The sequence below is a fragment of the Numenius arquata genome, chromosome 2 (assembly GCF_964106895.1).
Source record: "Numenius arquata chromosome 2, bNumArq3.hap1.1, whole genome shotgun sequence".
NCBI lineage: Eukaryota > Metazoa > Chordata > Aves > Charadriiformes > Scolopacidae > Numenius > Numenius arquata.
This window is the reverse complement of record NC_133577.1, coordinates 40,226,665-40,252,071: the sequence shown is the minus strand read 5'-3', so window position 1 is coordinate 40,252,071 and position 25,407 is coordinate 40,226,665. Positions and strand designations below refer to the sequence as shown.

At 40.7% G+C, this 25,407-nt stretch overlaps 1 protein-coding gene across 3 annotated transcripts; it reads right to left on the bottom strand.

Annotated features, from left to right (window-relative positions):
• Positions 1–14,351: 14,351 nt before the first annotated feature.
• COX7A2L (cytochrome c oxidase subunit 7A2 like) lies at positions 14,352–24,523 on the bottom strand. 3 transcript variants are annotated; one of them, XM_074167930.1, is made up of 4 exons: positions 24,452–24,523; positions 16,953–17,087; positions 16,386–16,394; positions 14,352–16,067 (listed from the first exon to the last, which is right to left on the bottom strand). In XM_074167930.1, exons 1-4 carry the CDS (start codon positions 24,521–24,523, stop codon positions 15,924–15,926), a joined length of 360 nt encoding a protein of 119 aa, XP_074024031.1. In that variant the 3' UTR covers positions 14,352–15,923. The 3 variants fall into 3 exon arrangements, with proteins under 3 accessions (XP_074024031.1, XP_074024032.1, XP_074024033.1); XM_074167931.1 differs by lacking the exon at positions 16,386–16,394; XM_074167932.1 differs by lacking the exons at positions 16,386–16,394; positions 16,953–17,087.
• Between the last annotated feature and the right edge of the window lie 884 nt (positions 24,524–25,407).

The window sequence follows — 25,407 nt, the reverse complement described above, 5'->3', positions numbered from 1 at the left end:
CTGAACATCAGCATCCTTGCTGTTAGAAAACCTCCCTTGTCCTGACTTGTTCCATGTCTTTTTGTTTAGAAAATGATTGAGTGCTCCCTGTTGAGATGTTAGTTAGCAGCCCTGTGGTGGGGGAAAGGACATCTAATTGGCACTGTGATGGAGAGCAGTGCTGCACGACTACAGCTGTGGTGCTCAACAGCTTGAAAGGAGAAATTCTGGACAGCCTGTGTGTCTGAATCCGCAACTTGAACGAATGAGGCAGCCTTGCTTCATCCCACACTGCTCACAGCAGCCTTCTCCATCAAGGCCAGTGCTCTGAGAGCAAGTCTTGAAGGGCAGGAAAGACAATTTCTCAGCAAAACTAGTTCTTCCCAAACGTAAGCCCCTGTAAATTCATTCAGAAGCGCTTTGTATAAGAGCAGAAACAGGCTAATAAGGAAGGTGAAGAACAAAACAGGATGAAGCAGAAGTTTCATCTAGGAGGAGGGACTTAGCTTGTAGCTAACCCAAGAAAACATGGAGCACAACGACACTGAAGGTCTTACCTTACCCTAATTTACTTGTGAAGCAAATGGGTGCAGACCTCAACTGTGTTTCCAGAGACTGGACAATTTTATTCTACAGCAATGCTTTTACTTATTTAAATATAATTCATGAACTTCTAAACACTTCCTAGTGGACATGTGGGTCCCATGTAGCAAACATAAGCCCAACAACAAGCATTTCTGAGAATAAGGCTGAGGCACCACTGTGCTGGGGAAAATGGGGGGAAAGTACTTCACTGTGCTGGGATCTCAGGGCCTAGTGGTTAAAGTTAAAACTTAGGTGTTCTGCCTGCCTTCCACCTGCGCAAAGCTAGTTTCAGCACACAGCCCACTTAAATTGCTTAGACCTTTGTTTTCACAGGCTTTGTTTCCACCTTAGGGGGGAAATCACTAGAGTGTGCAGCTATTCCTTTTTTTATTCCTTTTTTTCCTCAGAAAAGGCTTTAACATAAACCTGAAAGCACTCTGAGAGACTATAGGAGGCCAACTTTGGTTTTTTTAGGGCAATGTGCAACAGGCTTTGTGGATTCTAATCATATACAGAATTAATGTAATGATTTTTAATGAGACAACATATTATGATTAAAACACCAGCTGGTGAATGAAAGCAATAAAAGTATTAGAGGATTTTATCTTCTGCATATTGTGAGTTCACAGCTCACTAATAACCTTGGGACTTAAGTTGCTAATAATAATGCTTTGTGTTGCTAGGGAATGGTGCCACATGATACATGGTGAATGCTGTGTGGAGAGGATATGCCTACAGCACGATGGCAACTCACTAAATCTTTTTATTATTTTATTGAACACAAATACTATTTGATAACCCACAAAGTTGGGTGCGGTTGACAGTGTTTCTTAATGTCACTTGTCCTGATTGATTAGTTAAACAGTATTTTACTGCAGCATGGGTATTTTTAATATTGGTTGCTAACTGGTACTCCAGATGTAGTAGCATGCAGGGAGTAGGGTTCTCCAATGCTCTGGCTGTTGTCTGCCACGTTCCTCAATGAATTGGACCTCCTTGCACCTCTGTCTACAAAGATGAGGCAAAAATACCAGCAAGTGTTTTGGGGCAAAGCCCATTTCTTGCTCCCTTTTTATACCACTTAGTATCTGTGATTCCCACATTTACCTGGGGCAAATACTAATTTTCGGGTTTGTTTTTTCTTCCAGATATTTAATTTATATTGTTATCAGAAACGTACACTTACACTGCAGTATAGAATTCCAGATTGACCACAATGCCTCATTTAAAAAGAAAGAAAAAACAAAAAATTAGACCTTGCAGTATTACTGTGCCTGGCAGAAGGTACAGCTGAATTACAGTACACTGACAAATGAGCGTAGTGATGCAGTACCTCTGACATAATTCAGTCAGACACCCCAAAGAGGACAGTCATGCTCACAAACCAACTTTTCCACATTGTTTGGGTTCTATGGACCATCACAAATTACACGAGCTAGCACTCTCACTCCTACAGAGTGTTAGTGTCTTGATGCACTGCCATCTCTCCTCTTCGTTTTGGCCAAAGGGCTCATTTGCAGCTCTGTGTTTCTCTGTCGAGGAATAAGGTTTATTGCAACATAGTGAGTCAGTTATGCAACGTGTGATTTAAACTACTGTCCGTCTGTCAGTCCCCCCTCTGACAATGATTTAAGCCAGTTTGTTGATCTCCTTCAAATTATAGAAAATTTAATTCCTGGAAAATTTTTAAAATTGAAGCCTTGGCAGAGTAGAAAGCTGAGAGATTTGTGCTCCCAGTGTCAAGACAAGCAGAAGAATTCAGCTGCTGCTTGTGATTTGTTGGGGCTAATTTGCCAGCTATAATCTTGTCCATCAGACTATTGGTAGCTCCAGATTATCTGCATGTTGTCTGTTACCTGATTAAAATATTAAAGGTGACCTAGGATAAGTGTTATCTTGAAGGGAAGGGAGCAAGTTTGAGAGACAAAGCATGACTACCACAGAAGAGCAGGCGTTAATAGTTCTGCTGCACACAGAGCAGTTTGTCTTTAGTCTACCTGCATCCTTCCGCACTGCCCGGTGAATGCGGTGTGCCCTTTCAGCTTTGGCTGGAAATATACTCTCCTAAGTGGTTAGTTAATAGTGATTTATTCAAATATGTCATGTGGATTTGGTTTTGACACAAGAAGAACCCTGAGGAAAGAAAACTCTGGGCACAGTGAGATCATAAAGCAGATTGGCACCACCCCTACAACTGTGTGTTGAAAAAATCAGTTCTTACAGTTTGAAAATTAAAGCCTTGCTGTTCACAAGTCTCTGTCCCCCACAGATGGCCCCTAACTTTTGTGTTGTGCCTGTTGAAAACAGGTACTGGGCTTATTTCCTCTCCTCCCCCTCATGTTTTACAAACAAGATAAATTCCCAAGGTTGGTCTCAGACAAAGTAATCGTGACTTACGGTTTCCTTTGCAAAGCTGAACTGCAAGTGTTCAATAATCTAATAGGAGCCATAGTCTTTAACTGGGACAAATGACTAAGATTTGGTTAGAGACATTGATAGGGCTCATAGTACAATAAAATATTGTGGATTTTCAGGAAAGATCCTGTTACAAAAATGAAAATGTTTGAATGTAAGAAAGCCAAGGAGAATATTCCATTCACCAGCCTTTTGTGTTTCTCTTTCATACAGCCCTGTATAAAACAGACTTTCATTTCTGTTCAATTTTAATGCCTCATGTCCCCTTTGGGTGCTCAGAAATGTTTTTCTAAAGCCATATGTCCCTTTCAAAGAAGAGTCAGTTTTTGGCATAATCTTATGTTGTATTAATATTGTGTAGTTATGAAATTAAAATGAAAATATTTCAAAGATATGACTACCTTAAGTTTCCCATATTTTTGGAAAGGAGAAGGACAGGTCACCAACAAGGAAAAGAAAAACATATTTACACGAAACATTGCAAATCAAAATTCAATAGCTAGGGTAAAACACAAAGGTCAATAAATAGAAATTATTTTCGAATCATTCTAGCTAGAAGAAGCAGAATAGTAATTTCTATTAATAATTAAGAAAACACTGCTTTATGGTTGTGTTATGAAACTCTTGAGTGTGCTGCATCATCAAAGTTCCACTAAATACTAGAAATCAAGTAATTTTAAAGTGTTCAGCTACAGACCTCTTCATCTCAAGGACTATGGTCTCAGCATATGTTCATCTGAGAAACACTTCTAAACAAATAACCCTCTTCACAGAGATGTCTGAATGCCCTTGTTGCTTTCTGAGAGAAATGGGCTTCTGCTCATGCAGACCTCTTAATGGCCTGTAATGGAAGGTCTGCCTTCTGCCAGCCATTCCTAAACCAGTGTCTCCATTGTAGATGTAATTATTTGTATTAGCCCTAATAGAACAGTAAGAAGTAAAACTATTTGGATGATGACTTTGCATAATAGTTTGGATGTTCTAGGGAAACACTGCAGGGAAATTCAGTTTCATAATTTATGTAATTTCTGTTCTTTGGATGCCACTTTCAGTTTTGCCTTTATGAAATGGAGTCTAACTTTCAGCTCGTGTATGCTAATCTGGTTTTATTAAAATCTATAATAGTTCACTGTAAAACCTCACTCACTTTTTTTGTCCATGCTTTTTCTTAAGTCTTATGCTGTATTAGCTTTAAAATTAGTCTCTGTCCTGATTCCCTATTTTCTTCTGCTTTGTGTGCTCTACTCTGGCGTGTGTGCTCTAGTAATTTAGCCCTGTGAAGGGCAAATGCACTTGTTAAACACCATCAAGTCCTTTACACTAGAGCCAATTCTGTGAATGGTTTCATCTGCACGAGGAGGAAAAAACAGTAAGAAACTGTATATGTGTTTCTGTGCAATGCTTTTATTCGAGAAATTCTAGTGGTTGGGGTGTGTCTGTCATTTAAAGCTTCAGAAATAGTCTGTGTGTCGTGGTTTCGGCCAAATTTACCAAAACCAGACCGACAGATGGCCCTTCCCTCCCCTCTTCCCCCCAAAAGAGGAGAGAGGAAGAGATAAGGAGATTTAGAAGTTTAGAATGAACTAAACTACTTTAATGAAGATTTAATATTAAAATAAAAATAAAGAAGAAAATAATGAAATAGATACAATATATACAAAACCGTGTCAAGCTCCCGGGATGACAGTCACGTCACCGGCAGGCACTGGGGAAGTCCCAGACTGGATTCAGCAACAAATGGGAACTGGATTCCAGCTCTGAAGTCAGGAACACACGGATCGGGATCAAAGGCAGATGAACAGACAGAGTCTCTCTGGACGTCGGCCATCGCAGGAAGACCCTTGACCCTTTGATCCCTCAGCTTTTATACTGAGCATGGGGCAGATGAGATGGAAAACCCAGTTGGTCAGGTTCGGGTCACCTGTCCTGTCCACTCCTCCCCACCAATGTGACCCCTTTACGTTTTTCCATTTCTGACCCTCTAAGGGGGCAAATAACAAAATTGGCTGACCTTGGTTGTTATAGCAATAAGTATAAGCAAGGGCCTCCCTGCATACCATTCCTTGGCATGGAACACAAACATTGGTCTTATCATTCTGAGAACGAGCAGTTTTCTCCACAATATGCCGTTAATTTCAGACGGTTAGAAGAGGCCTAGCTAAGATGTAAAATTACAGAACAGAAAATTGGTTCGGTTTTACTTCAAACCGGGACAATGTACTTCCTTTCATTTTAAAGTTAACAACTTCTGAAGGTTAGATTACCTGATATCAGTACGTTTTGTTTCAAATTGAATGGACTGCTTTAAGATCAACTTGACATGGAAATGTCCCAGAATTTTTCTTACCCCTAGCTGGCCGCTGAATTAAAATGTCGTTATCCTAAGTTTACTTTGAACAGATACAATTGCAGCAGATAAAATAAATGAGAACCAGACCACTCACCCCTGCCCCAATTCCTCTTGTGCAAGCCAAGAAATACATTTCAAGCCCTTTATTACTGTATTGAAATGAATATCCTGCATAGTTCATTCCTAACAAAATGTTATTAATGAAGGATTAATAGAGTAAATCACACTTGATTTGTAACCAAAATACAAATAGCTAGAAATAGAGGACTGGTTTGCATTTGTCTATTCTAAAAATGGAGCGGTTGTAATTATACTAGAGCTTGTCCTAAGTTGTACAAAGATAAATTTTGTAGTGACTAGATGATGCTCCATGGCCAGTCAGGCTGCCGGGTCTATTCTGGCTCATGGAACACAACTGCTCACCACAAGCACAACTGTGAAGTTGCCTATAATTGTTAGTGCCGGACCTATTTAAAAATGCTGCTGTATCTTACAACAGACGGCTGACTTTGTATGGATAAAGGTGGTTTCAGTGTAAACCAAAGAAAGTTAATACACTTCAGATTTATTCCAGTGTGTCTGACCGTAAATTTCTCTTTGTTGCAAAAATTATAGCAAATATATCAGATTACTTCTCTATCAGATTCTGCAACCCTCTTTCATATATCACTCAGGTGAAACTGCAGCCAAAATTCACATGTAGTATTTGGCTTCAGTGACATGGTTGGGTATATTGTAATGGGTGCTATCAGTAAATCAAAAGGATTTTGATCAAATTAAAAAATCATAAATGGTATTATAAACAAAATATAATGAAAGCTTCAAGGAGCTTTGCATTTGTCGAAATAAAGTTCCTCACAGTTATTTCATAATTTCAGTCTTAATTGTACAAGCCTAGTTTTTGCTCCTTCTGCACACTGAAGCAATGATAGATTATTTTTTTATATACCACTCTTGCACTCTATTTTTACTCCAGTAGGCAAAATCAAGTCTGAAAAAATAAAACAAATTAGAACAAAGTGCTAGCACCAGGATCAGCCAAAGCATGTTTGTCTTTGCAGGGGGAGTCAAATCAGCGTCCTAAGTTTATAAATTATTTGGTACTCAGTGAAAAATGCTGTAACTTTATTTATATATTTAAAAAAAAAACCAAAACAACTTTTGGTGATTGCTGTAACAGTGCTGTGAGTCTACCGTATACAAATAGTGCTTTTATTAAATGCTCTGGTCTCATCACAGAAAACGGGGGGGAGATCTAAAACCCAGCAATGTTACCCATCTGGCAGCCTCCAGGTTATATTGTTCCTGAAGATGGGACAATCAGAACTGTATCTGTTTCACCAGGCAGGTTTGACCACACGGATTTACATGGGATACTTCAGAGAGCAAAAGGACCATTTTAGTGTAATTGCTCTATAGTTTGATCTATACTCAGTGTCCCATTAACTTTTCAGTCCCAAAAGAGCATCAGACTGGGTCACGCATACTGTCACAAATTCACAGTTAGCACTTCCATTGATGTCAGCATGAGTCCTGTGTCTGGAGCTGCAGAGATGTGGCCTATTACAAACTGCTTCATAAGAAAGAAATTGTTCTCTGCTACTTGATCTTTCTGATCGAGAGAGATGGAATGTGAAAGGAATCTTGAGAGGGGAAATATCTGTAGGGGTTTCTTATCATAATCTGTAGAAATGGACAGAAACTCTGCCAGGCCTTTTGGTTTTTTGAGCCTTTTTTTTTTTCTTTGTTTGAATGCTCTTCACCATAACCTTGAATGCTTGTATAACAGGGTAGAAACAGAAAAGACTTTCTTCTTTCATGTGTACTATTTCCACTTTGGCCTGGATTTTGCCAAGAGGAAATAACCTTGAGTAGGTTGCTATGCAAACCTGAACCAACATAAATTCTGCTGATAAAATGGTGAAGAATGTGGAAATACAACCTAAAAATGAGTTTATACCTTGCCAGAAACAAGACTTGTTCTAATTCAGCCCCAGGAGAGAGGAGCCACCCAATACATGGCAACCTGGCAGGGCTTTTCTAGTTCTGGCCTAACACTCTGTGTACTAGCAAAGCTGACTCTAAATATGACAGCATATAGTAGGATACTTGCAATTTTTCACACACAAAATGCACCAGTAAAAATCCACTTGTTTGAACCCTTTCACAAGCTGCAGAGTTGGAGACCATCATGTCTCCAGCGTTCACAGCTCTAGGAGAGCAGTCATTCACAGTGTAAAAATGAAATAATTGTTTAATGAGGAAAAAGGGAGAGTAGTGCATTTTTGCCTAATGTATGTGTAAAATCCAAAGGTAGTGCAGTAATAGTTAAACTCTAAGTTGTCTAGAGTGGATTTCAATGGGTTAGATGAAAACATTCTTTTTTTTAAACTTCTTTGCTTTGTGAAGACAGGTTTTGCTGGGTCTTGCGCGCTTTAATTTCTTCAAGCCAGTGGTGCAAACCAGGCAAAATGTTTGTTACAGGTACTAGATTCTGTTTGCTTATTTATTGCTGCTCCTGGAAATATATTTTTCCTGAAGTGCAACTGAAATCCAGAATTAAACCTGCAGGCCTCATGTATGCGTATCTGCATGTTAGTCCTGAGATACAAAGCGCATAATTGCTCACTCATACACTGAGTTCAACAACTTTCAGGCTCAGTTATTAGGAGCAGAACTGTTCATACAAGATAAGATACTATATAGCTCTGTGCAGCAAATGCTTAGTAGAAATACCCAATAAAAGCAATGGAAGTTAAAAGAGCAGTTTCGGTTTGATCTCGCATTTGAAGACTCTTACGTAGCCGGTTAAAATTTACAGAGATAAAAAGATAAACACAGATCAGTGATCTTGATGAAATGTGTATATCAGATGATCATTTGAGCTTACAGTATGTAAAAACTAAAGGGCATATACAAGTGTTCACACAACAGATTGTCATCTAGCTGGTGAAAGTTGTTGCATTTTGAAAACATGGAGCCCAAAACTTATAGTTGAAATAGCGTACAAATATATGTGTGTGTATATATATGGAATAACCATCTGACACATGGTCACAAGCAGCATTCCCAGTAGACCTGCTGGCATTCGATGGTGCTCTTTACAGGTGGTGTCTTCACATAGTCCTGATGGCTTTGTTTCCAGAGACAGCAAGTATCACTTTCCCTTTTCTCTTGCTGCTTGTACCTACTTGCCAGCTCTGGCAGCTGGGCCTGCTGTTGACCAGGCAGAGTATTCATGAAGGTCTTCCCCAGTCAGGTGTGTGAGGCGCTACAATTCTGGAGAACACTGCAGAGTCCAGCTGCTTGGCTGCATCCACAAAGAAAGGAAAGGGTGCCACACGGGAAACAAGTCAGTTACTCTATGGCCACCCAATCTCCCTTGTTCTAGAAGGAAAAATCACACTGGGAATTGGTGTACGATTGCTTGTTGCTTCCTGCTCCCAGAAACAGTGTCAGGAAAAGCACAGGCACTGACATCTGCACCTGGGAATGAGGGGCTGCAAACCAGGGGGAAGGGATAACTCCAGTTAATACTGCTATTGACAGATTTTTCTATTTTTACTCTGTTCGGTTTATCCCACACAATTTAAACAAAGAACATGGGATTTGAGTCTGTAATCCAGGAAATCCTTATTACACAGGTTTTCTCACAACCCGTTGGTCAGTAAAAGTAAAAAAAATATGCCACACAGATGAGAAATTTCTTGAAGGGCATATGCCTCTGAATTATTCAAACATTTTAATATTGTCACATTTGGATATTGTATTATGATTACATTTTCTACATGTTGTAGTACAGAGGAATCAAATACACAGCAGCTCTGCAGGCAGACCTGATAGGCATTATTTATCAGGCTCTGCGTAGCTGGGAACAGGTCTAAACGGAAGTTCAGACCTTTGTCTAGCAAACCATTCTTCAGTGGCCATGGAAAGCTGTCACAGAGCTTTAAAAACACCTCCAGATGAACTTCTGGGAAACCAGCAAGTTTCTGAGATTGCCAGAAATGATCCTTTCAGTCTGTTTTTAAGGTATGGGTTAGGGGCTGACCTGTTGGAAAGCAGCTCTGTAGAGAGAGACCTTGGAGTCCTGGTGGACAACAAGTTGACCGTGAGCCAGCAATGTGCCTTTGTGGCCAAGAAGGCAAATGGCCTCCTGGGGCGCATTAAAAAGAGCGTGTCCAGCAGGTCACCCTCCCCTTCTACTCTACCCTGGTGAGGCCCCATCTGGAGTACTGTCTCCAATTCTGGGCCCCCCAGTTCAAGGACAGGGAACTACTGGCAGGAGTCCAGCAGAGGGCTACAAAGATGATAAGGGACTGGAGCACCTCTCTTATGAGGAAAGGCTGAGAGACCCGTGTCTGTTTAGCCTGGAGAAGACTGAGAGGGGATCTCACCAATGCTTATAAATATCTAAAGGGCAGGTGTCAAGAGGATGGGGTCAGGCTCTTCTCAGTGGTGCCTGGTGACAGGACAAGAGGCAACAGGCACAAACCGGAACATAGGAAATTGCATCCGAACATAAGAAAAAACTTCTTTACTTTGAGGGTGGCAAAGCACTGGAACGGGCTGCCCAGAGAGGTGGTGGAGTCTCCTCTGGAGATACTCAAAACTTGCCTGGATGCATTCCTGTCCAGCCTGCTCTAGGTGAAACTGCTCTGGCAGGGGGGTTGGACTAGATGATCTCCGAAGGTCCCTACCAACTCCTACAATTCTGTGATTCTATGTTTTTCTGAAAACAAAGTGTAAGGGCACAGTGCTACAAGCTGCTTGATTGTTTTCTCCACATCTTAGTGAACCTAGGTGGACTCCAGCCTGCTTTATTGCAACTAGGGTTTTGCTGCTGCTGTTTTATGAAAGCCTGAAGTCTTGATTCCTGTTAGTTCTGCAGGGTCATGCTGCTAACAATGAGTATGCTGAAACGTGGTTTTTGTTATGCATATGAGCAGACTTGGTTAATCAGTTCCAATTAGAAGTCTAATACATTTTCCTTAGGCTTATGCAAGAAAAAGCTTTATCAAGTAGCACTTGTTCCTTATGCCAGAAAAGCTGCATTTCATTGGTTTTGCTCTCTTGGCTACAAGTCAGGATCAAATTGGTGGAACTGACACAACCTCTCCACTCCTCCAAACATGCTCTCCTTACAAAGAAGTGCTGTTACAGTTTTAGTTTAAGGGAAAACACAAGTTACACTCGTGCAGTATTGTGGATTAGACAATGCTTCATTTTCTCTTGCGAGTAGGTATGGGACTAAAGACTACACAGATGATCTTCCTTACGTGTAACCAGAAGAAGTATGCAAAATGCTAAGGATGGCTTTGTGTGGTTGGAAGAACATGTGGTTTATGGCAGCGGGTTGCACTGAACTCTGCTATGGATGCCGTTAGCTGCCTCTGCTCTATGCCTCAAGGAGAAATTTTGTAATGGACGTGTGTTGTAATTAATGCTTAAATTTCCAATTTTGGGTACTCAAAATTAGAGCTCAGTGATGAAATGAGAAAGGGAATCTAAGACATTTGAGGTAGCACCACACCATAGGCAATTAATAGCAAGACTGATGCATGTGACTTAATTGCAAGGAAGATATAAAAATGGGTACCATATACATTTGAGGTTACATGGCTCAAAGTATAAGAATGTTGCAGGGAAGAACTATTTCCTAAATTTCTTTGGAATACAGTTGGATGCTTGGAAGCAGCAAGTCATTTGATGCCCCTACATTTGCACACCTGTAGAACACCTTCTTCAAAGACTTGCCACTGTAGTAATGGGTTTCCCTGCATACCTGGAGCAGATGTGAGCTGCTGGGTTGACAGGATCATGTACTTCACAAGAGACTTCCAGAGCTTGTTCCATCTTGCAGAGAAAACATACACGTGACAAATTTATACCTTCTGATGAGAGTTATTTCAGAAGTCCTCTTGAAGCACTTAGAAACACTTTCATTCCTTTTGTGGCACAGCATATTTTTTTAAAATGCTGTGGAAAAAAGGAAGTAAACTAGAAAAATTTTGATGTTCTTTACGAATTAAAATGTGGGAGTGAGGAAGGAAGAAAAGTGAAGGTGGTATGTAGCTGTACTGCAGCAGTACTTCCCCCCCACCCCCCCCCCCCAAGTTTTGCAGCACTGGATCCACTGGGCAAAGTCATTTAGAAAAATGGAGTTTTAGCACAGAGTATGATCTCTCTTTGGAGCCAGAGGATGATGAATGACTTCTTGTAGGCCAGATACGGGCTGCCTGCAACAGCCTGGGGGTGGGGAACAGACCCTTGCATTTAACTTTCTTGTATTTTGAGAAAATTAGCATACAAATAAAATGGTTCCTTCTGTCTAGTGGCATACCCAGACAGAGTCTGGGATCATATAAGAAGCACCAGGAGATAAAATCTGGTACTAGTGAGGTGCCATACTGATACCTGATAGTGTATACGGTATTTCCTCATCCACAGGCATGATTGCACTCCCTTTCACAGCAAATATGCTTCTACTTCTTAGCAATCTGTGCCTCACTTGCACTGCAGCTAACTGGAATTGGTTCAAATTAATAGTCTTTAATAAACTAAGATGTAATTAGTACTGAATATGCAAAATACTTAAAAGGCTGTTTTTCATGCCTATTGCTAAAATTAATGCTTAGATTACAGGAAAGTTCTTTCCACTTTCCATTTTAAACAGAGATCAGACTTTGGCTTCTTGTGAAACTTTTGACTGAGGCCAAGGAAGGGCTGGAGAGGGAAGACAATTAGTACACTGTCATAAAATGCAGGTAGCTTCTAACTTTTTCCCAAAGTTAAGCATGACTTTACATGTAATATAAATGTGCAATACATGCACTTTTTTCTCTTTATGTAAAAGCATTTGGATTTTTTACATTTTAAGATCTATGGGGGTAATGGTTTGTGACAGGAGTGGAAAAAACTGATCTGTGCCTCTTCTGAAGCCTCCTGGAAGGCCTGAATTTGAAGGAAGGGGGGTAAAGAGGGAGTAAATACTAGGTATATATGTGTGAGGAAAAGACTCTTTAACACTCTCTTCAGCTTTTTGATGTCTGTAAGATTAGACTCCCTTTTCCCTAGTTTCTCTTGCTTTTATTCCTTACAGCGTCTTTTAATTTGGCAAGATTTACTTTAAGGCAAGATCAATCAATTAATGTCTTAGTATTGAAATAATCAGTCTGTCGACAATTTAAAATGTTAAGGCAAAAGCCTGTTGAGACAGTATGGTCATACTGAAAAATTGTGGAAGAATCTTCTCCTTAACACTTTTATTTTTAAACAGCTGAAAGACATACGTGCATACTATCAACATCTTCTCAAGGGCATTTATTCTACTACTCCCACATAAAAAGTAGGGAGGGAGATCTTATTTTAAAACCATTACAAAGATATAACTATTGAATTCGGGTTGCCAGAGAGATCATTTAAGAAGGAAAACCACTGTCTCTCAACAGCAAGATAATGCCATGGGGGATGGATGATTATCCATGAGATAATTTTGTTGCCGAGTATTGTAAATCTCAGCTGCTTTTCCTTCCAAACCCAGCACCTTGGGGTATGAGCTTATTGTAATATATTCTCTACTGTGCATCCAAGCTAAAACACTAGAGTATAAGCTATCACTTAAAAATGCATCTTGTTTTCTCAGTTCTCGGTGGTGATAGGTTGCATAATTTCTAAGGCAAAACTGAGAGGCTCTTTAAAAAAAAGAAACCCAGATCATAACACACATGCAATGAAGTTGTAGTACGCAACTCAGATTTTTACTTCTGGGGACGACAACTCGGAACACTGAAGTAGCCTTCTTGATGCTACAATTCACTCCTGGTTCTCCTTACTTAAGCCCTTATTTAACGTCAGGACAAGGACAGACTATTACTTTTAAAGGTTAAGGGTGTTCTTGAGGATTTAAGCATAAGAAGATTAGGTGTCTCTATCACAAACAGTAAGTTAAAACATTTAAACCCTCTTGAATCCTCATAAAAGTCCAGCATCAGAAATATTTTAAACTAGATATTTAACAGAGCTTTTCTTCTCTAGGAAGAAAAACAATTTAGTGTTGTAATTTCTTTATGATGATATCAAAACTAACTGAGAAAAGGGGTGAGATTTTGCTGCCACAGCCTAACCTTCTGGCTACAGCTTGCAAGTTTTCCTGTTCTTCAGAGCACTTTGCTGTGGGAACATAGAAATGCAGTCTTTTCTTTCCCTCACAGCTGTTGCCCTGCTCACACAAGCAATGCCTCTTCATTCTTTAACCTCCAACTGAACTAGGGATGCGAATATGACAAGCTGAACCAGCATTGTAATCCCGCTTCAACTGTGTCAGCTTTTTTAAGAAAGGCAAAGTGAAAATAGTTTTTTTAAAATCCAAACTCTGCAAAACCAAAGAAAACGATGGTTTATCTAGTATCTGGTTATTTGCAAAATTTGATGGTGAAAATTTTCTTTTCCCTTTAGCACATGTGTTTTTAGCTGCTGACAAAGAGCTGGAAAAAGCTAGACCCAGGGCAATAGGAAGACAATTCTGACGTTCTCCAATCATGACCTCAATAGCAATACATGAACCCAAACTCAAGTTTATTTTGTTTTAAGAAAGCTATACCTGACTGGTAAGTCTTTGTTGTTGTTCTTTCCACAACTACTTGGAAGAGTATTTCCACTCGTTAATGAGCTATAGGATAACAGTTTGGTTACTTTATCCACACCTGCCTTAGCAACAAGCAGAAAGTTGATATCCTCTATGGGAACTCTAAAAATAGTTGTTTCTCAAAAAAAAAAAAAAAGCTAGAAATTTTCTGAGCAAAACTCATCCTCATGAAAATCTACCTGTCAAGTTTGTGTGCAAGGTATCCTTTCTTAGAAAATTCTTGTAGGTAGTGCTTAATATATGATATGCAGGGAAGATAAACAATAACCTGCCACGCCATTTTCTCTCTCTTTTCCTTTCCTTTTTTTTTTTTTTTTTTTGTGTGTGTGGAGTTTTCTGTTTTGTCTTTTTGGTGGTGTTTTTTTTTTTAATAGGATTTAACAGCCTACAGCACAAGATTCTTAGTCCCATGGAAGCATGGGCTACTGAGGATAACATATTTCATCAGTAGAGGCCACAGAGCTGTCAGTTCCTCGAGAACTTGGTAATTCTCTGCTATTCTTTGAGTCTTGCTGTCCTTACAAATTACTTTTTTGGTGACTTAATCACTCCCATCCTGAAATACCAACATTGACTGAAACCTGAAATCACAGTACAAGCAGCTATTTTTTCTCCTTTGGAACAGTAATAAGGCTTTGATATCACTTGACTGGAAAAAAAATCAGAATGTTTCTAGTAAAAGATTGAAAAAATGGGAATTTCAGGTTCCTTTATCAAATGTTTTCCTTATTTACATGAAAGGTGATTTCTGCACAGTTCAGGAGAGATGGGTCTTTAGAGAGGCCAGTGAAGCCATGCTTACCCAGAGCCTGGGTGACCAAGAGTGAATACTTGATGTTCATAGACAGAGAAGGATCTATCAAATTAGAGGATGCTTTTTGTGAAAACTTGTATGAAACTTGCAGTTCAAGGCTATGATATTACAAGGGAAAAAGAATGAATAAAAGGTTTTATTGGCTTCTCTCTCTTCCACCCACAGAGCAAAGGAAATGTGTGTGTATATGTGTACATAAATAGGTATGTGTGTGCACTGAAAATAATATGCAGCGGAGCTGTGACAGTGACCCGTTTTACAAAAATTACAGTTAAACACCCAATGAGTTCTGAGAGGGCATTTTAAGAGGATTATAATCTCAAAAAGATTATAGTAAGGTAGCTGAATTGTCTGGTTTGAGATCTACAAGTTGGACTTAAATAAGGGTGTACCAATATGTTTATTTCACTACCAGGCCAGATGAAGTGGTCTGAGACTTTCAAGACTTGCCTGGTTTATTATTCATGTAGTTAACTTTATTGCACAATAAGACAGTTTGACAAATCAAAGTCCAAAAACTGGTATAATACATGCTACAATACTGGTGCACTCTGCTGCATTCAGTGATGCTAGCATTATGGAATAAATCCACTTTAAATACTCAAGGAGATAAGCCCCTTGTCCTACCACCAGAGGTACAAATACTTAATAATATACCAGCATCTGGAAAAGTTCCGCTGCCACCCACTAATGTAAAATGAGCTGTGTATGACAGAAACAGGTTCCTAGTATGTTAAAATAATGAAATTATTTGCTTATACTGTTTTGGAAATCAGCAGCATCCTCCCACTAAGGAATGTGGAGCATAGTCCACTAAGTATTTGTCTTGCCCCGTCTCTAACATTGTTTAAGTTGGGGGAGGGAAGGAAGGAAAAGCTTAACTTTCTCCAACTGTTCACACACTCCTGCAAGACAACAAATGCAAAGCTATAACCATATGTTAAAATGATGTTTTTAAGTCTGTTTATATTGACTTCTAGAACACATAAGGCAACCGAGTTAAAAACATTTTCTCCAAGAAATTTTATCTGAATCATGAATCCTACATGATCACAGAATTAAAGCAAGTGCAGAAAGATACATGCAGGAGGTCCTTCAGAGAAGTGTCACGAGTCCCATGAGTTGTGGTTCATTTACTTTTGGTTTCTTGGTTGTGAGGCCATGTACAGTGCTATTAGACAGTAGATAGTCCCGCCTATTGTTAGAGCCATAGTGGTCCGATAAAGCAGCTTATCTGGAACTCCTCGTTTCAGGTGTACTGGCAGCCCATCTGCTTTCTGTAGGAAGAGTTTAAAAAGAAAGCACACAAAAAAAAGAAATGAACAGCCATACCAAGGCCACAAGGGACAAGCTACCTCAGGTAAATTAAGAGACTTCCATGAGGAAAACCTCCTGGCAAACAGGCTATCTATAATCAAGAGTATTCTGCATTTTTCATTTAACAAGACAAACACAAAGGCAAGTTAATTTTATTAGCCAAAGCTGTTAAGTGCAGGCAGAAAGAATATATCTTGAAATATTTCTAAAGAGGACCTGGATGGGAAAAGTGTCACTAACAAAAGAATGTGAAAAGATATGTATAAAAGTTTATTCACCAAGTCAGACTGACACATTCCAAATGCAAGTAGCATGTAAGAGAGAAAAGGGTACATCATATAATGCACGTTCTTGATTTTAAAAAAAGCTTAACTGATTTGTTTTATGAAAAGTCCCAGTATGCTTAGAAATTGCGTAGCTAACAAACTGTCTTTGAAAACTTTACTGTGCTCTTCTTATACTGCATTATAAACAGCTTCAGTAATATTCAAATTATTATATACAAAACAGTAATGATCTGCTTTGCTCCTCCAGATCTGCTTTGCAGCATATGCTTGGATTCCCAAGTGCTTCCAATAGCCAAATAATACAATAAGCATCTTTTGAAGCTAGTGAAAAGATAGACAATATACTAGACTTTCTACTTTATATATTTATCTCCTATACAGGGCATACATACCTTGTATAGTAAAATGTACAGGTTATACTGTACTCAACACTTTCCTAACTAGACTTTACAAAATTTTGGTACTGTAGAACGACAAAAGTAGTTAGCCACATTAAAATAAGGAAAGATATGTCCCGCTCTTCAGTTTTCTTTACGTTACTCTCAAAGTTGTCGTTACCTGAAAAAGTTTCTGTAGGTCTGGCACCTTGTTTTTACCCAAGAAAGAATCAGTTGCTGGTAAATCTGAAGCAAGTTTACTTGTTGTCCCAAAACTCAGAGGTGGGGATTCAGTGGAAACTATTGGTTTGAGTCCCTGCATAAATAAAGATTAAAATATCAAGGTATATAACACTTGCAAATGTACCAACTGTCAAGTCAGGCAGGCGCACTGCCAGTCATTGCATGGATACATTACAAAGTATATTTATCTGGTATGAAGACCTGTGACAATGAGCTCCAGACACATTGTTGGCCCACTCATTTTTCAGCTACAACTTTGGGTCAGGGCTTAGCAAGGCTAACAGAAGCCTCCCTTCTGATTTCTTCACAACATAAACTGATAGCTATCATAAGTTTTTCTGTGCTGGTACTTGTTCCAAATTGCTGCTTGTTTTTCACACGTAGTCAGGCTATCTAGGGCTCTACCTAAGCAGTAGGATTAGAAGCAAGAAATCCCTGATGCTTGGGGTCAGAGTGAGGAGACTTCAATGAACTCTCCTGAATGTTGCAAGCGGGAGCTAACTTTTTCAGGAGCAGTCTCTGAAATGACTTCAACAGTTACTAGATGATAGCAATTCCTGCTTGTTGTGATCATGTCCACTTTATTTCATGAGCTCTCTGCAGTGTATAAAACTGTAAATACTGAGAACTGGAGTAAGCTGCAAAGTACTTCAGACAGTTCCATGATAAAGATACTTCTTTCATCGTTTTCAAACTCACAGATAGGGGGCTTAAAAATGTAATTAGCAACCCATATCACTTGTTATTAGCACTGAAACTCCTGCCTCTACAGGATACCACCTGGATGCAAGACACACTGTATGAATTACTATTAGAATAGGGAAATCAGTCGTGTTAACAACTGCAAGTTATCGCATACTTTTTCAGGCTTTAGAAATACATTCCTGTTCAGATCTCCCTTCTGTGAGAGTAATGGGAGATTTAAACCTAACTGCATCATGAAATCAAAGGAAAACATTTCAGAAAACTCATATAATCATCAGTGTACCGTTGTAAATGACTACCAAAGCAGCATGGCATCAGTTAAGAACATCACATAGCAATTTAAGTAAAAATCATTGACATGACTCATTGGCTTCAGGGAAGAGTACAACAGAACTTGCTGCAGAAGAGATGGTTCAGTTTGCCTAACGCAGATATTGCACTAATTAGGGTCCCTCTCCCCAACATGAAATTCCACTTGAATTCCATCCATGAAATGTGAATCTTGTGGTCCGCTCCAACCAAGCTCAGTTAAATTAGTGTAACTGTGTGGCTGTTCCAAATGGGTATTTTTGTTTATTGAGAGAAAGTGGGAAGTGCTTTATCTCACATCCAGCTGTTTGCTAAGCTTAGTGTGGCTGAAGAGGGATCCTCAGTATTACACATAAGAATTTCACCATGTCATTTTTTAAGCAAGTGATTAAGGTATCTTAAATGACCCTTAATTGCCACTTGTATTTAACATGACTAAAACTGCAGGTTTATTTAGTAACATCATTGCATCACTACACTCAGGACAGTACTGAGGAATGAATGCCTCTACGCATTTGACATGTGCTTCATAAGAAAATGTTTCACACTGATATTTTCTCTTCTAATAGTAAGGTGTTAATCTTAGATTTCTAATCATGTTAAAAGGAATTTGTTCCAATTCTTGGACAAAATACAGTACATGTACTTGCGCAGAAAAATCACTATGCTACAGCCATGACTTTGTGATATGCTGAAGTCCTCAATGAAAGCTCAGGACATGTAACATCCAAACCAAACAAAATTTTCTGCCTACCTCTCTGTAAAGTGTGTTTGTTTTCCTGTTGGAGGCCTGAAGGTCTTAGGACCCAATCTATCTGTTCATTGGCCAACATGCTCAAAGTTAAAACAACCTTATGCCTTGCTAGCATGAATTCCCAAGCTAGATTTACAAAACAGTTAAAGATTTGGAGCACAATTTAATGGAGAGAGCACCAAACAAGTTTTTAAATGTTAGGGGAATTGCTCAAACAGATCAGAGAATGAGAAAGTAAAGAAAACTGAGGTAAGGACCAAAATGAAAAGGGGAATCGAGAAAGAAAGTTAAGCTGAGAATTATTATTTCAGAACATGCAATGAAGTAACTTTTATTAACTTGCTGAACCTAGACACTTCTAACATAAATACCAGGTCCTTCGTAGTAGAAGATACTTCACTGTATGAGGTAAAAGATATTTGTTAACACTAACACAAGGATGCTTTTAGGTAGGAACACTTGAAGGTTTGTTTGTATTGGGATGACACACTTATGTAAAAGTGGCTTTGTGTACATTTTAAGTATCATCTACAGAATAAAAGGTTAGCCATTATAGTTTCTCAGTGAACTCCAAGCAATTCCAATGAACTCTTAAGGCTGAGAGAGTTGGGGTTGTTCACCCTGGAGAAGAGAAGGCTCTGGGGAGAGTTTACAGCAGCCTTCCAGTACCTAAAGGGGGCCTACAGGAAAGATGGGGAGGAACTCTTTATCAGTGAATGTAGTGATAGAACAAGGGGTAACAGTTTTAAAATGAAAGAGGGGAGGTTTAGACTAGATATTACAAAGAAATTCTTTACTGTGAGGGTGGTGAGACACTGGAACAGGTTGCCCAGAGAAGCTATGGATGCCCTATCCCTGGAGGTGTTCAAGGCCAGGCTGGATGAGGCTTTGAGCAACCTGCTCTAGTGGGAGGTGTCCCCACCCATGGCAGAGGGGATGGAACTCAATTATCTTTAAGGTCCCTTCCAACCCAAAACATTCTATGAATTCATAACAGATAAAATCAAAAGATCTGTGGTTTGTGGGGGTTTTAAATAGCTACAAGCAAAATAAGTCGCATCAAGTGAAGATAGGATAGTATGACTAAATTTCTACTAGGATCACAGTCAGTCTTGAACTAGGAAAAGTTTATATAGTTGTCTTCACCTGATGGCATTTGAGACTGGTATCTCTATCTGTACTTAAAACATAAGGCAACTCTGAATTAATAGTTTTTATTGTATTTGTAATGGTTATGGCAGTCATTATCCTCCTAAATATAAGCAGTTTTTAACCTATTTGACTCCTCACCAGCACTAGCTGAGAAAGTTCCTGTTTATTCAAACAGGCTAAATTGTTCATACTACTTTACATAACTTCGTTAAATACAAAATTAAATCTTTTAAGAATGCTAAGACTGAGACGGAAAGAACAATACAGGTTTCAAACTAAGATTATCTTTTTTTTGTTAATATAAGATGTTAGTTATGTTGCTGTCAGCAGAAGAATTTCTGAAATACATTTTGACTGGTATTTTAAAAGCCCACAATAAGCTTAAAACCTACATCAGAACAATACTCCATTGGGAAGCATCAGAATGTAACAGTACAGAATAGAGTGAAATATTATACTGTATATTTGACCAAGCAGGATTTGAACTGCAGGATGTCTTCATTTTTCCTGAAATATCAAAATAAATGAAGCATGAAAAGCAAACCATTTTACATGCTGAGCTACGGTTTTATTAAATACAACAATGAAATCAATAGGAAAAAACTTACTTTGGTTAGGACTTAACACTTACTTACTCACATGATTCCTTTCATATTTTAATCTCTATTTATTGCAAACAAATTTATCAGACTGACACTTCTGACTGTGTGACCTGGGAGTTGAGTCAAACTAAAAAAATAAATAAAAATTCTACCAAAAAGCTGGCCTAAGAACATTGTAAAGTGGGACTGAAAATAACTTTTAAAAATGTAAAAAATGTAGCTATTCTATTGCATAGCATGTTTGTGTGCCACAGTTGAGGAATAAGCTGTGTGAACGGTGAGCCAGATACGGAAGATAGTGTTACTTTCATCAATATGAAAAAACCCACAATTATAAAGCGAGACAATATTTGTAAAATGCTCCTGTTGAGATACAATCTCATCTTCTCAACTGTATTTTCTCAAAAAAATAGGTTTTGGTATTTCAGTGATGACACTGAAATGAAATACAATGCCCAATGACGACCTAAAAAGAAATCACTATAATGTTCTAAAGGAAAAGTATTTCTATTCCTTGGACATTCTCCTTCCTGCCTTGCAGAGTAAAAAAGTGAGATGTATCTAGACTTTTTTTTTCTGTCTGCAGTGTTACCTATATGTGAAGCTAATTTTGCATAGACCCTTTACAAATCAATTTTGATATATGACACTATAGCATTTTAATCTAGAAGATGTCAATAATTCAGAATTCATCATGTCTTTCTGCATCTAGTGCAATGATACTCAGACATACCTAATATTCATTAACAGAACAGAATGTGGGATAACAGAGAATTCTGTGTTCTTCTCTGATCTTACTTCTGCCTTTTTAATCCCTAAAAAGAAAGATGTACTTAAAGGGGAATGATTTGTTACTATGTAATGGAGCCTGCTGAGCAGAAAAGTAAGCAATACTCCACAACCTGGGCTCCAGAAGCCAAGAGCGTTGTCTTTCGGACAACATTACTCCAGGTGATTATCAGAGCTTTCTGTATTTCTGTGATGTGGCTTTTCTCTTAGGATCTTAAAAAGGATCCATTATTTGCAGAAAAATAGTCACAATATAGCTAGAGACTAATACATAGTGTTCTAAACTATATTCTTCCAGAAAGGAGGCTTGGGCATGAAGCCCCAAAAGTAACCCCAGTGGTAACTCTAGCTTTTGTTTTCCTCTATACAGATGAAGTATCTTTGAGTATAACCTTGTGTAGAAGAGGCAAGAAGTGACCCAAACACTGGAATAGTGACAAGAGTGTTTTCTAGCACATGTGCCAGTTGAACATACTCTTAATGAACACACATACTTTTAGACTAGAACATTCTATTTATTCCCATGTCTTCCCTGTGTCCTGCATCCCCACCCTCCAGTAGCTACCCAGAAAGACTTCCAAAGAACGATGGGGGAAGAGGAGGATAAAAATCTTCTTGGGGTAGAAGTTACCATATCAGAAAGTCAATGGTACCTCAATATTTACTTAAGATCACAGACTAATTCAGGATGGATGGGCTGTTTCGCGCTCTTTAGTCCAAACTGAGGTGAAACCAGGTTGCTGTGGATTTTGTCTGGTCTGGCCTTTAAAGCCTCCAAGGATGGAGACTGCACAACCTCCCTGGGCACCTGCTCCACCGCCTGACTGTTCTCACCATAAAAATGTATTTTCTTATAACCAGTTTGAACCTCCCCTGTTCCAGCTTATGCTTACTGTCTTCTCCCCTCCCACCATGCACCATCGTGCACAGTCTAACTTCATCATCTTGATAACCTCCCTGTAGGTGCTGACTGGCTGGTCTTAGGTCTGCACACGACCCCTCCCCATACACTTTCTCTTCTCCAGGTAGAACAAGCCTCATTTTCCCATTGTGTCCTCACAATGCAAGTGCGCCCCCCCAACCCCAGCCATCTTGGTGACCTCTGTTGAACTTGCTCTGGTTGATCAAGAACATTCCCACACTGGGGGGCCCACAACTGGATGCAGTACCTAGATGCAATTCAATGAGCACTGAGTAGAGAGAAATCATCACTGTGCTGGCTCACAACCAGCTTGCTGTCTGGGGTATCTACCACAGAGCTGCTCCCACCAGCCTGTCAGTTCCCAGCTTGTATCCCTGCCAGGGGCTCTTCCTTCCCGCATGCATAACTGTGCCTTTTTTCCCCATGGAAATTCACAGTGTTCCTCTCAGCTCATTTCTCTATTCAAGATAGGTCCTTCAGAACAGCAGCTCTTCAAACATTTTGGAGCCACTGCCGTGATGTCTTCTGTAAACTTTACAAGAATGCACTCTATTGCCTGCTCCAGGTAACCGATGAAGTCCTGCAGTAACCTGCAGTATTTCACTTGTTATGAGCATCCTGGCAGACTATAATGCATTAACCACTGTGCTAAGCCTGATTATCCAGTTCTCTTCATCTTTCTAATTGTCTATCCACCTAAGCTATAACATCTTAACTTAAAAAAAATTCAAAATTTAAAGCTTTGTAGTTGGTCTTGGCCCCTTCAAACAATTTGAGATTTTAAAGAAGCTTAATACAATATTCTTGCTTGTAGAAGGTGACTGGATTTTCCAAGTAAAACTTGCATAGTCAAGGATACCCAGGAAAGCAGAAGTGTAAAATAGGTTGCTAACAGAATTAGGCTAAGAAAGAATGAAATGGAGTTATTTGTGTATCACAATACACATTAGTCTACAAGAATGTAGTGTCTTTGTTGCCTTTCATTAATGAGTTTATCAGGAAAAAGACAAACTATAACTTTTATTTCACATCTGTGCGTACACATGTATCTACTTTTTTTTTTCTCTTAATAACTTAATCATATCAGATATGTTTGTTCTCTGGAGGCAGTTCTTTGGAAGGTTGACTTTTTAAAAATCATTCTTCCAATCTTTAACCTCTAGGTTTTGGGATTATTTTTTTTTAATTACTAAACTGCAAGAACTTAAGTTTTTCAAAGTTCACTCAGAAACTTGAACATGGTATAGCAACCATACTGCATTTGCCCCATGACAGAATCACAAGTCCTCCCAGTTACTTAAGAATCTATGTTGATGTACATAAAAGGAAACAAGTTCCATGATTTTTTTTTTCACCAACATGCAACTCTTCAATGTCTTGAAATGGTTGATATAATCAGGATCCATCCTCTCCTCCCTCAGCTCCCCTCCACTCCTGCAGAATTAACCGTGTACTTTTAACTATAAAGTATGGAAAGTATAAGCTTATTTAATGTAATCTTTAACCTCTATACACTTAGTAAATACATCAGCATCATACAGAGAAAAAGCTGGGTTTCATTTTGCTTTAAACAAACTTCAATAGATGTGTTTCCTCTCAAATAAGGATTTTAATGCTGTCAGTAATTAGTTTTTCTGCATGCACAGACAACAGAGTGGGACTAGCTACAGTGCTGTTCAGATTTGCCAACTGCGACTTCAAAAAAGCCACGGTTCTAGCTCAGGAGCAGCCCTAAACGGTGAAAGGGTGTTAATTTCTTGGTAGAACATCCAACGCATGCCCAAACTGAACGAAGAGGTGCAGGGCAGCACGAAGACTTGCCCAAGGTCACACGACAGGCCGCGTACGCTAGCGCCACGGGGGGGGGGGGGGGGGGGGGGGCGAGGGGGGAGCGGAAGATCCCTCCCCAGCGAAACAAACGCCCGCCAGGTCCCGAAGGCCCCGGCCGGCGAGACCATCACCACAGCAGCCGCCAAGCGCCCTCCGCCCGGCAGCATGCACTCGCCCGCCAGCTCCAGCTCCCCGCAACACCCTTCCGCCCGCCACCACTGCGCGGGGCTGGGCCCCAGCCCTGCCGCCTCCTCCGGCTGGGTCTCCCCCGGCGGCCAGAGCCCCGGGGAGCGAACGGCGCCGCACAAGGAGGAGGACGGCGAAGGTCACCGCCGCGAGGGCACCCAGGAGGAGGGTGGCGGCGGCCCCGTTACCTGGGGGTTGTAGGCGGCGGAGGCGGCGGCCTCGACCAGCCGCTGCGTGACGCCGCTGAACTTGTAGTACATGGCTCTGGGGGCCACCGGCACGCGCCCTCCCAACGGCCCACCGGTTGCAGCGGCGGCGACGGCTCACGCGGAAGGACCGCAGCCGGCTCGCTGCGACGCCTTACCCTGCCAAGGCCCGCTAAGTCGCGGGCCCCCGCCACGAATGCCTGCGAGCGCTGAGCCTAGGGAGGCCGCCAAAGGAGAGGGGTAAAAAAAAAATAATTTGGTGAAAGACACAAGTCGTTTCTCAAGCGTTGGGAGCGCCTCTCTGCCTCTGAGGCCTGCCTGCCGCTCTCAAAGCGGCAACTTCCAATCAGGCAGCAAGCTGGCCCCCTAACCGGCCGAGTTGCAGTGCGCGTGCGCACCACTACCCCTCCGAAGGGCAACGGTGGCGGGATGCAGGTGGAGGGCAGGGGCGGGGTTGCCGTCAACCAATCAGCGCAAGCGGCAGGCGAGGCCCCGCCCCCGCCGAGGGCGGGGGAGGGGAGGAGTCGGGGCGGCGGTGGCGGCGGAGGGAGGGAGTGGGGGTTGGCGGCGGTGCCTGCCGGGCTCTGAGGGTGGTGTTGCGGCCCCAGGGTGCTGCAGGAGGAGGAGAAGAAGAAGAAAAAGGAGAAGAAGAAGAAGAAGAAGAGTAATGCGAGTGCGCACGGGTGAAAAAAGGCTCGTGTGCGTGGTGGTCACCCCACGGCGGCCCAGCCCGATCTGCCCCTCTTGGGGGCCGGCGGCTCCGGCCGTCCCTCAGGCCGCCGCCTTGCCGCCGGCTGAGGCAGTCTCGGTTGCCCGGGCTGTGTGCGCTTCCCGCTGCCGAGGTCGGGGTGTTAGACTTTGGGGCAGCCGTGGCGGCTTGAAGTGTTTGCTTTCTGATAGAAATTAAGAAGCGACAGCAGAGGTTTTGTTTTGTGGTG

What these genes read in the sequence shown, in the direction of transcription:
- COX7A2L (XM_074167930.1), bottom strand. Translation starts at nt 24,523, where the DNA reads ATGTACTACAAGTTCAGCGGCGTCACGCAGCGGCTGGTCGAGGCCGCC. An exon ending in CCGCCGCCTACAACCCCCAG is followed by an intron (nt 17,088 to 24,451) that starts GTAACGGGGCCG and finishes TTATTTATGCAG; the next exon opens with GGACTCAAACCAATAGTTTC.